A 12,361-nucleotide genomic window follows, 5' to 3' on the forward strand; every position below is an offset into this window, starting at 1 on the left:
CATGCATGTGGCTTCTCCGGTGAACTGCTGACTTGAGAAGTGGTTGTGAGCTTCCAGAAGAAGGTATGCCCAGATAACATGGGCTCCTGTGTGGTTTGGATGTGCTTGTCCCAGGGAGTGGCACTACTAGGAGGTGTGACTTTGTTGAAGGAGGTGTGACCTCGACATAGTGTGTCACTGTGGGGATGGGCTTTGAGACCCTCCTTTTAGTTGTTCCTCCCTCCTTTTGGATGAAGATGTAGAATTCTCAGCTCCTTCAGCTCCATGCCTCCATACATGTTGATATGATAATGGACTGAAACTCAGCCTGTAAGTCAGCCCCAATTAAACCACCACAATCCCAAAGGCAGAAGGACTTTACAGGAGTGAGTTGTGCTTTGTTTTTAAAGCAATAGGGAGGCATAATAGCGATTCTGAGTAGGAGGATAAGAATAATAGCTAAAACTTTGAGATTATTTACCCATGCCTAACATTGTACAAACCATGTAACATATGTTATTTGACATATCCATTATAGAATCTTTTCCATGTGGGTGCTATCACCGGACAGGTTGGGGGTCCTGTTCCATGTTTCACAGTGCGTGGAGGTACTAGGATTTAAGCAATCAAACCTAGAACTGCTCCTCTCTTTGATAGAGTCTCTTGCATTGTGTGTGTGTATATATATACACACACATATATAGATATATATCTGTATATGTATATATAACCATCAACACTAGCATTAGAGGAGTTAGATGGATGGCTCAGGGGATAAGAATACTTACTGCTCTTCGAGAGGACCTGAGTTTGGTTCCTAACAACCACATGGCAGCTCACAAAGAGCTTCTTTTGGTCTCCATGGGCACTGGAACCCACACAGAGTACACTTACACACATGCAGGCAAAAGATGCATACCCATAAAGTAAAGATGAATACATCTTAAACAGAAGACTGGCTTTAGAGAGGATGCTCCATTCTCTAGAAGCTTGCTTATTCTTTATGGAGGCTGCACATCTGGAAAAGGACAGATGTAATAATATGAAGTGACAGTAGGGGTGGTTCCTAGTGAGAGGGGTGGATAAGAACATCAGAAGAATATGGTGGATTGGAAGGAACCCATGACTGGAAGAATCAGGAGTCCAGGATGACTCTGACCTTAGCTGGCAATGCCCACTGAATACTCAGCAACCTGTCTCGATACAAGACACCTTCATCCGAGATGGTTCTCTCCCTCATTTGCTTTGCCACGGTCTTCATTCAGGTGTGTCTTGGTTCTCACATTGCTCACAATTTATACAAATACAAGGACCATAATTTAGTAAGCTGTGGATTTACAACCTGCTTATTTTCTATACTTGAATAACTGTTATTTGGAACTAAAAAGGAAGCATGACTGTGGGGACGACACAAGTCCAGGATGTTTGTCCTGTTCATTGTGCCTTGGTAGATTTGGACGTTTCTACACCAAAGGTTTTGCTTGTTGTGGGTTGGAAGAGAAAAGGCTGGCACTGAAACTCCAGCTCTGCCATTAGAATAGTTATGTGACCTGGGCAAGGAGCCAATCCTCTCGGAATTTGACTTTTTTAATACGGCAAAAACAACTGTCCCCAAGTCTTTATTAATATTCAGTTGGTAGAAGGCAGAGTTGCACGCACTTGTGGACTAATTTTCCAACACACTTGGAAAAAAATAGGACGGAAATTTCCCCTCAGTCACAAATGTACCTTAACCTGACATTTTAGAGATGGGGTTGGCACATATTTGCTGACTACATAGTAAATATTTCAAACTTTGTTGGCCCTGCAATCTCTATTTTTGCTACTGAAAGCAGCCACTGAAGTAAAGGTAACCAGAGATAATAAGTAAGTAAATATGTATATGTCTGCATCTCACTAAAACTTTACTGCAGTGTATTTGTATGTTCATGTCTACACATGTGGTGTGTCTGTGCATATGTTCACGCACATGTATGTTTAAGGCTGAGGTATAATCAGCACCCTGTGAAAGAGGTGGTGTGGCCTGCTCAATTAAACTAATATGGCAATAGCAACAGGGAGAAACGAAATACTTATGGTGAAAGAGAAGGAGGCAGGGAGGAACTGTCCAGTCTTATAGGAGACATTTCACTGTAAGACATCAACTCCACATGAAGATCAGAGAGCTGTTGCTGGTTTTCCTTCTGCAACCAGAAGCATAGAGCATGCTGCGAGGATTTTTGTTCCTGAGTGTTTCCCAGCATCTTCATAGGCCTGTTCTGTTCAGAGGAGGAGAGTGTGGGTACTTCTTGCCTGAGCACTGCATGACATGAAGATGAACTGGGCTAGTTCGTAGTGTTCAGACCCATATCTGATGTTTCAGGAGTTCAGAATCAGCCTTTGAGAACTGTTTGTTTGTTGTTTTGTTTTGTCTCTCCAGCGTTCCCTTTCTTTTTTTGAATAATGATATAGTAACTGGGAGCCTAGAGTATAGGAAGGAAGGAAAGAGTAATTTAGACACTCGAGGTAGAAAAATCTATGCTGGGGTTCCCTTGGGTGCTGGTTGGCCAAGGGCATCTTGGGAAAAGGAGCCAGAGTTTAGAAGTTAGAAACTTGGATTACTTTTAGAGACAAGACAATGGACTTCTATGATCCATTACATAGGAAGAGAGTTAGATCTTAGAAAATTATAAAAACTTCATCCAGGTTTTCCAGTTTTGTTGAGTATAGCCTTTTGTAGAAGCATCTGATGGTGTTTTGGATTTCCTTAGTCAGCTATTGGATGGAACACAGGGCCCCCAATGGAGGAGCTAGAGAAAGTACCAAAGGAGCTGAAGGGATCTGCAACCCTATAGGTGGAACAACAATATGAACTAACCAGTACCCCCAGAGCTCGTGTCTCTAGCTGCATATGTAGGAGAAGATGGCCTAGTTGGCCATCATTGGGAAGAGAGGCCCCTTGGTCTTACTAACTTTATATGCCTCAGTACAGAGGAATGCCAGGGTCAAGAAGTGGGAGTGGGTGGGTAGGGGAGCGCGGGGAAGGGGAGGGTATAGGGGACTTTCAGGATAGCATTTGAAATGTAAATAAAGAAAATATCTAATAAAAAATTGGAAGAAAAAAAAGAAACTGGGGGAAGGGGTCGTATTGGTGGGGGGAGGGACTGGGAAGAGGAGGTGGGCTATGATCAGGATGTAAAATTAATAAATAAATTAATAGTAAAAAAGGAAAAAAAAGAAAATTATAAAAACTTGAGGGTGCAGTAAGATGGCTCAGTAGATGAAGTTGCTTGTTGTATACCTGGTATCTGGGTTTGATCCCTGGAACCTGCACAGGTAGAAGGAGAGAACCAACACTACAAAGATGTCTTCTGACCTCTACGCATGCTGCATGGTGAACATGCACCTGTATTCACAGACAAACACAACATATTGCAATAATAATTAAAAATAAGAAATGAGATGTGATAAAGTTCATTAACCAACTGATCAGTAAAAAAAAAGATATTCACATAAAGCTTATAGTTAATACAAATCTGGATTGCGTCTTGTGATCTGTTTCACTAATTCATGAATTTTATTTCACAGATGAAAATTTTTACTCTGCAAGTGATACTGGAAAATGGTGTTCTGAGCCGAGAGTGCCAGCATCTGTTTGGGAATCTTTCTTTTTGTAGTGGTGGGGAGGATTGTTTGTTCCATGTTTCACTGAAATTGCTAGTCAATTGAAACATGAGATAATAAAGACTTCAGACATTCGCATCTGGGTGCCGAACAGTTTCCTGAATGGTGACGGGATAGGGACGCTTCCTCCTTTGAAAAATGTTGCGGTGACTGGCACATCAATTTTTTTCCTTTTTATTTTCTAACACAGAATGAAGAAGATGAGCAACATTTATGAGTCGGCTGCCAACACGCTGGGAATCTTTAACAGCCCCTGCCTGACCAAAGTCGAGCTGCGTGTGGCATGCAAAGGCATTTCCGACAGAGATGCCCTGTCCAAGCCGGACCCTTGTGTCATCCTCAAGATGCAATCCCACGGGCAATGGTTTGAGGTAGGCTTGCCCACAGAGCTATACAGAAGCCTGTCTAGCTGGTCCGTTCAATGTAAAAAACAAAACAAAACAAAAATAATAAAATAAAAAATATTTCCTGTCTTTAGCATGTTTGCTCTAAAATGAAGGGAAGTTCCAGAAAACTCTAAATAGAATCATATTTCTGTTCATCTTGTGATGTTTTGATATGTAATATTTTGACAATTTGTGAGCCTAGAGTTTTCAGCATGTTTTGGATAGTTACTGAGAGACAACTATAATATACTATTTTATACCCAATTGTTGACAAAATGTTGAGTCAGAAAGAGACTTGCATCCAGAACCCAGGCTGGGCTGGGATGACAAGATAAATGTTGCAAATGATGGCGCCACAGAACCAAGGCAGACTTCAGGTTAGATTTATTTAGAACCAGGCTCCTGGGCATGATGGGAGGGAGGCCCCTTGTTCTGAGGGAACATTTGTGGGAAGTCGAGAGAGAGAGAGAATTGACTACTCAGATGCAGTTAGTATAGGGTCTAGGGTTTTTCTAGATTGAGATAGAAGTCAAGGGCAACTGTAATAAGCAAACCAGTCCCTTGCTCTGTAGCCTGAGGGCGAGCTCTGGACCTGGGAGTTGGGCTGAGTCCTGGGATTGTTGGTCAAAGACTAGGGGCCAGTCTTCTGATTAAGCTATTAACAGAATGGCAGGAAAGAAGCTGACCTTGCTCGCATTGAAGAGCTGTGAGGGACAGCACAAGTTTTAAGGAGTGGTGTGGCTCTTAGGACCAGGTGTCTGAGAGAGCAACATGGGGCACATTGACAGTAATAGAACCCAGTCCTCAAGCCTGGAGCAGTGGTTCTTTATTCGTGGATCACAAGCCCCTTTGGGGGTTGTACAACACTTTCATAGGAGTCACATATCAGATATCCTGAATATCAGCTATTTACATTATGATTCATAACAGTAGCAACATTACAGTTATAAAGTAGCAATGAAAATAATTTTATGATTAGGGCTCACCTCAACATTGAGGAATTGTTTTAAATGGTTTCAGCATTATGATGGTTGAGAACTACTGGTCTAAAGGAATCATTCTAAGTCCCATGGCATTGGGATTCTGTGTCGGGTGTATAACTTCAATCTGAGTTGGCTGAGGACTAATGAAAGAGAAGCCTATGTGTATATAAATCTTGAAGGGTTTGACAGTAAAGAGATGCATTGGGATGGTAGATGTGGCAGGAAGATGGGATGAGCTATGAGCCTGTATGTTCACAGTGCTTTAAGTGGTGGTGGAAGGAAACAAGCTACAAAAAAATTCTATAGCCCAATGGATCATTGGACAATGGCATGGATGAAATGGTATTGCTATGAATTAGTCTTCAAAGAGTGGCTATTTCCAGTGTGTCAAGAGAGGACTTGGTCTTTTATTTCATCTGTTTTGGGGAAGGAATGGAGTTTTTTATTTGTTTACCTGTTAGATTCCAGGATATCAATGGCCCCATGAAGAACAACCATAGGAAAAAGCAGGGAGGTTCTTCATATCCCCTGGACTGGCTTGGCTAGAAGCTGTGCTGGTAAATGCTCATATAGACATGATGGTACTTGGGGAAGGGCAGAGATGGCGGCCATACAAGTTGTGCATCATACAATATTTATGGTTTTGAGTGAAACTTGAAGCAATGTGAGTTATATTTTATCAGTGACTTATCAAAGACTGTGAGTGAACTGATCTACTGACTCCAGGTTCTGAAGAGTAGGGGAAAAAAGAACAGCAAGAGTGTGGCCTTGTGCAATATTGTTCTGCCTGTATGAGCAGTCGGCAAAATTTAAGCTCAGGCAGCAACCACTTCTTTGAAAAGGAGTGTTGGTAGTTGTTCATGTACAGATGGCACTCCAGCGAGCAAGCGACTCATCCTTGAAGAAGGAATGACAGAAAGATTGGAATCCTAAATTAGGTCTCCCGTAAACTGAAATCTTCATTACTGAAGTTTTATGTGTAATGGCACATTTTTCTCCTTCTAAGCAACCGCCTTATAGACTTTGTTGGTGAACCTTTAAAAAGTAAATCTTAGCTAAACAAAATTAAACGGGATCATACGGCAGGGACAAATCACTTTCTGAAAATTAGCACAGAGTAAGTTGTTTTCGAAAACACCTTGTTTTCTCTATTCTGATATTCATATTTTAAACATTCCTTTTTTCAATTTAATCTTTAATATTTATTTACTTGGCATGTGTTGAGGATGAGAGTGTATGCATGTTACAGTACATGAGCGGAGGGGTGGGGGATCAGAAGACAATATGCAGAAGTTCCCCCTCACCTTACATCCTGTGGGCTCTGGTTCTAGAAGCCAGGTTATCCACTTTCCTCTGAGCCATCTCCCAGGATCTATTTTAACATGATTCTTATTCATGTAAAATGTTCTTTTCTGATTTTATTGCCTAGCAGTATATGCTTTTCCCACATTTTACCATTTTGATAAGATGTAATTTTCAAGTTGCATAATATCCTATCAAATAGATTTACTTAAGCCACTGTCTGCTTCCTTGCCTTTTAAAATGCCTTAATTTAAGTAATACCAGACTGAACATCTTGGTGCACACGATTCTTCAATTATTTTTAGAGGGGTTCCTAGAAGAGATGCTGTCAGAATAGAACTGGTGGGATACAGAATAGGACACTTTATTTTGTTTTATTTTTCTGAGAACTTCACACATGGGCATTGCATTTATATCACTCCTGCTCCTCCCATGTCTCCACCTCCCTCCTCAATTCATAGCCTCTACTACTGTTATATACACACACACATGCTTGCACATGCATGTATGTGTGTGCACATGTGTGTGTGTGTGTGTGTGTGTATGTGTATACAACCTCCTAAGTCCATATAACATTGCTCACATGTACATGTGTCCAGAGTTGGCTACTCAGAACTGGATAACCTATGACCAAGCTTGTCCCTGGCGGAACCTGACCTTTCCTCTTTTAGCAGTCATTGACTACCTGAATCTCTACTTCTAGAAGTAGAACACTGTGGCATTTCCCTTCTCTATGGTGACATGTCAACTCTTACTGTTATGCTGGTCTAGTTCAGACAACCATATTGTTGAGATTGTGCTATATCCATTCCCGTAGTGACTGGCATGACAGGCCTGGAAAGCCTGGAAACAGTCCCGAGGCAAAGAGTTTCATGGAAACTTAGCTTCCTGGAACATTGGCATTCCCATTGCTAGAATGTCCCAGATTTGTCCCTGCAACATTGTGGAGGGTCTTGCATGCTTTCTTACAGTATTTTACTTGAACAGAGCTAGAAAAGCTCAGGGCTAGTCTACATAGTAATTACTTAGGACAATAGCTGAGTCACACCCAAACACAGGAATACACAATGGCCTAGGAAATAGGTGGGTTGTAGTATTAGTCATGGAAGGGTTAGTAGAACAGAATTCCCCTGGTGCAGGTTTTTCACCGGGGGCCCAGAGAAATAGCATAATCAGGTATTTACTAAAGGACCCCTGGTGGTGGTTTAACAATAAACTAGCATTGTATCAGAGCATTCATCTGGCTCCTGTGTTTAGCTGATCTTTATTAAGGGTTGTTCCTATACTCAGTTGTAAACACAGCCTGTCTCCCACCATCTTTTTATGTATGCATTTTCTTTGTTTTGTGTTAAGAACCAGTGTACCTTGGCAAATGTATTCACCTAGCCTTCTTGTTGTTTTGTCTGTATTATAAGACTGATGCTCGCTTTGAAAAAAATACATCCATATACAGCACTCCCTTGTGTCGTGTCTGTTTGTCACCCTTTTTGTCCCCAACTCCTTGCCCACCTGTAACCAGGACCCCCAAAATTTCTCCCGGGGATTAAGGGAGGCCGACAGGGGCTGGTCCATGGCAAGATTGTATGAGCACATTTTACCTGTCATTTTGAAGGTTCACTTTCTATCAGGAGGCAACTTGAGCCTCTGGCTTTGTCAATCTTTCTGCTCTCTCTTCCAGGTTGCTCCTAGAGTCCCAAGTGTATGGGTTGTGTTGTGGAAGTATCAGTTAGGGCTGGACACCCTTCAGTCACTTATTCTTTATACAAGTTGTGGATTTCTGTAATTGTCTCCATATATTGCAAAGAGAAGTGTCTTTGATGAGGGATGAAAGCTACACTTATTTGTAGGAATAAGGAAAGTAAAAATAGCATGACAAATCACATTCATTTAGGGAAATGGTAGTACATTCTTCAATAGGCTCTATTACACACTCCTCTGGCTACAGGTAGTTGGGTAGGTTTACCAGGCATAACTTCCTTCCCACTGAGATGACTAGAAAAACAGATCTCATGCCATGCAGCTGCCAGAAAGAATTCATTTGTATGACTACTGATGATGGAGTTGAAACTAAATAAAGGCTGTGAAGTAACTTTGAGATGAGAACCAGGAAGTTGGTACTTAGCTTGGGGCTGGAAAAGTGATTCTGTTAAGACAAACTTATAAAACTTCCTGAAAGATAGTTGTCAAATACTCAGAGACTGCTTGGCCAATGCGTATTCATTACATTGACAAAACACAGAGTCGGTTACTAAAAATTGCCAGTCTCCCACTGTCAAGAGGAACAAACAGGAGAGTTGGGTATTAGAGACCAAGCAGGTGCATTACCTAGAAGAAGCTGGATCCATGGGTATCAGGGTCATGGAAGGACCATCCTACCAGGAGCTGGAGAGACAGTGGTGAAGCACATGGGGCAGGAGAAGCTGTCTTAAAATCTAATAGGGATGATGAGTAATTTTCCTCTTTTGTTGCTTTCTGTTCTCCCTATTGGACAAACTTTGCTGGAAGTCAGCTAGTGCAGAAAGAGAACACAGAATATATTTTAGACCAAAAGAGGCAAGTAGACGACACATAGACCTTTCCAACCACCCACTTGGAGAATCATTTACTGTTAGCAAGTGGGGAGCACTTATTTAGTGACACCACCTACTTTCTGATGCAAGTTCCAAAAGTGACTTTCGCATCCTCATATCTATGCTAGAAGTGAGGAGTGATATGCTTAGTTAAGGCCAGCAAGCACCATTCAATGAGAAGGACTGAAGGGCAGACTTTTCTATTGAAGATCTTGGTGGCAAAAGAGATTTCTATATACAGAAACACAGAGTTGGAAGAAAAAGCTTTTATCCAAGGTTGAAAGACTATTTAAGTGTCTAATAGTTAGGGTTTCCATTGCTGTGAAGAAACACCATGACCAAGGCAATTCTTATAAAGGACAACATTTAAATGGGGTTGTCTTACATTTTCAGAGGTTTATTTCATTATTATCATGGCAGGCAGCATGGCAGCATGCAAGCAGACATAGTGTTGGAGGAGTTAAGAATTCTACACCTTGATCCAAAGGCAGCCAGGAGGAAACTCCGATTCTATGCTAGGCAATGCTTGAGCACTAATAGACTGCAAAGCTCATCCCCATGGTGACTCCTCCTCCAACAAGGCCACACCTAATCCAAAAAGGCCACAGCTCCTAATAGTGCCACTCCCTGCAGCCAAGCATTGAATTACATGAATCTAGTGGCCAAACGTATTTCAAGCACCATGTTAACTTTCTTAGTATCTTCATCATGGGGAATCTGAGATGTTAAACAGTTAGTGAAGAGATTGTTGATAAGTTTTGGGGTGAGACTCAGAAAATCAAAGTAATCCACCTTTCAGCAAGAGCTTTAAAATTTGACAAAAAGGGAGACCTTATCATGAGTGTCTTTTGACATTTTAGCATTGTCCTGTGGTTTAAAAACATGCTAGGCCAACATGCCTAGCTATCTGGGAATGCATTTGGCCTGTGGGCTGAAGTTTGGATGTGTCTGCTGGCATGAACAGCAGAGTTCTTTCCAAAGATGAACATTGCAGAACTGTTCTGTCCAATGAGTGGCAATTGAGCATATAGACAGTGACTAGCGTAACTAAGAGTTAACTTTGGGATGACCTATGTTTAACTAATGTTTAAATTCATTGTAAGTGTAACAGGCTAGCATAGGTCATGAACATTCCTTTTGAGGAGGGGAGTAGCTTAAAGTGGGGCATGAGAAATGAAACTACTATTTGACCTTTCTTTCTTTCTTTCTTTCTTTCTTTCTTTCTTTCTTTCTTTCTTTCTTTCTTTCTTTCTTTCTTTCTTTCTTTCTTTCTTTCTTTTTCTTTCTTCCTTCCTTCCTCCCTCCCTCCCTCCCTCCCTTCCTTCCTTCCTTCCTTCCTTCCTTCCTTCCTTCCTTCCTTCCTTCCTTCCTTCCTTTCTTTCTTTCTTTCTTTCTTTCTTTCTTTCTTTCTTTCTTTCTTTCTTTCTTTTGCTTCTGATTACTGTGGGTTTTTCTTAATTTATATGTATGAATGTTTTGCCAGCATGCATATCTATAATCTGCACATAAGTCTTTTACAGTGCCTTTGTACTGAAGGAAGACAAAGCTTATGACTTGGATGTTCTTTCCAAACAGTTTTAGACACACAATTTTCTTAATTTGTGGTTCATTCCCATCCATTATCATAATATCTTGTGTACCCTCTTTTGGCCACACAAAGATGAAAGTGTACAGTTAATGAGACTGTGGAACTTTCAGCTTCTGATGAGGGGTGGGAATAATTCCTTCTTGTCTTTTGTGAGTGTCGATGGGTTCATTAGCTCCTGGAACTAGACATCTTAACAGGGGTGATAAATGAAAGCTTCCCAGAGACCTGAGAGGCAGACACTTGTGTCCTGAAGGCTTTCCCTCTGTTTGCTGGAACATAGGCTCTCCTCCACGGCAGTGTTGGATGTTTTCCATGGAGCTGAGCCAAGGTGATTATTGTGTGGCCTTGGGCCCAGATCCAATGAATGAGGAGAACTTGTCATTATGGGGTAACCCAAATTACATTGCTGACTTTGAAGATGTCTCTTCAATCACTGTTAATCCCACTGATATACTTAATTTTAATATATGTTTATTGGGTTCACAGGACATGCTGAGCAACTCAGGACTATCACCCATGGATCATTTTCCTATGAAAATATGCTTCAGTGAATCCTGGGCTTTGATGCACTATCCAGGAGTAACAGTAATAATTATGATTATTACATTTAACACATCATCAATGAACTCTGATATAAGGTTTTTATTAATAATAATATTATATAATATACCCCTTTATATCCACAATCTCTACTTTCATTTTTAATTTGCTTTTCACTGTAGTCTTGTGTAAAAGCATCATGGACACTAAAATTAACAACAGAGTGCATTGAGCACCATGAGGAAAGCATATGCATGTCCCTAAATGTGTGACTGTTAATCAGTACTCACTCTGTTTTAGAGACCGAGGAATAGAGGCTCAGGCAGACCCCAGCAAAGAGCTCAAACAGTTCTTGATTTAGATTTGTTCTTATTCCTAAAGTGTAGTGGGCACAGCAAAGTGATACCCCAAAATCAACCCACATTCCACTGCTCTTTCCAAGGATGCAGGGATGGAGACACATCTATATACTAGACCCTGACACAGCCTGGGGAGTCCTTTTTTTAGAGACGTCCACTGAAGCAAACCCAGCATTTCTGGCTTCAACACAGACAAGAATTTCAGCGTGAGTCACTGTATCACACTGTAGGAATTTATTAAAAGGGGTACACATGGGCTAAAGAGAAAAGAAATTCTGGGAGAGGAGTAGGCTATTCCTACGTGAATGGGTGTGAACACCTCAAAAACAAATCATACTTTGTTGTCTTTATAGTAACCATGTGTATGTACCATATTCTGTGCCTTTTGAAGTTATTAACATCCAAGGCTAGTCAGGAAACCTAAATGAGACCACAAAGTGGTTTTTGATGGGCACCTGACAGGACTGCAGCAGAGCAAGTCAAACTCTAGAGCAGAGTTTTAGGAAGGTGGGGCACCATTGCTGTAAGTCATGCTAGTCACCTTGTTTGTGAGAGGGATAAGATAATATATATTAAGCCTTAAGCCCCATTCATAGCTATTGCACATAAACTATATATGAAAAGAATATTGTGAATCTTGGCAACTTTCATAGCAGTTAGTTTTACAGGAATTCTTTGTTCTCAGATGGTGAGAGGCCTCAACCAGACTCCTAGGGGAAAGGCTCATTTCCCTTCCCCACTCACATAATGCCTTCCACCTTTCTAACCTGCCTTGGCTTTCCCATTTTCTTTTCTCCTTCCTTACTGCACTCTATCCAGATGTAGGCTTCGATCCTCCTATGCTTAAGCATCCCTGCTAGCAACACAGAAGGGGGTACATGTGTCCATGTGTGTCCCAGAGAAGTGGGTTGTGAACACTTTTATCAACCTCTTGTTGAACGGTCCATGCAGTAATGAGCTCTCTGGAACATGGCTCTTTCATTCTCCGAAG

General features: G+C 41.3%; 1 protein-coding gene across 3 annotated transcripts in view; it reads left to right on the plus strand.

Moving 5' to 3' along the window:
• The window catches only part of Cpne4 (copine IV), a 467,844-nt gene that overhangs the window by 115,892 nt on the left and 339,591 nt on the right, over positions 1-12,361 (plus strand). For all 3 annotated transcript variants that reach the window (NM_001357439.2, NM_028719.3, NM_001378996.1), the window contains exon 2: positions 3,833-4,013. In NM_001357439.2, coding sequence (NP_001344368.1) covers positions 3,833-4,013 — 181 coding nt within the window. The remainder of the gene's footprint in view (positions 1-3,832; positions 4,014-12,361) is intronic.

The sequence above is a fragment of the Mus musculus genome, chromosome 9 (genome assembly GCF_000001635.26).
Source record: "Mus musculus strain C57BL/6J chromosome 9, GRCm38.p6 C57BL/6J".
Classification (NCBI taxonomy): Eukaryota; Metazoa; Chordata; class Mammalia; order Rodentia; family Muridae; genus Mus; species Mus musculus.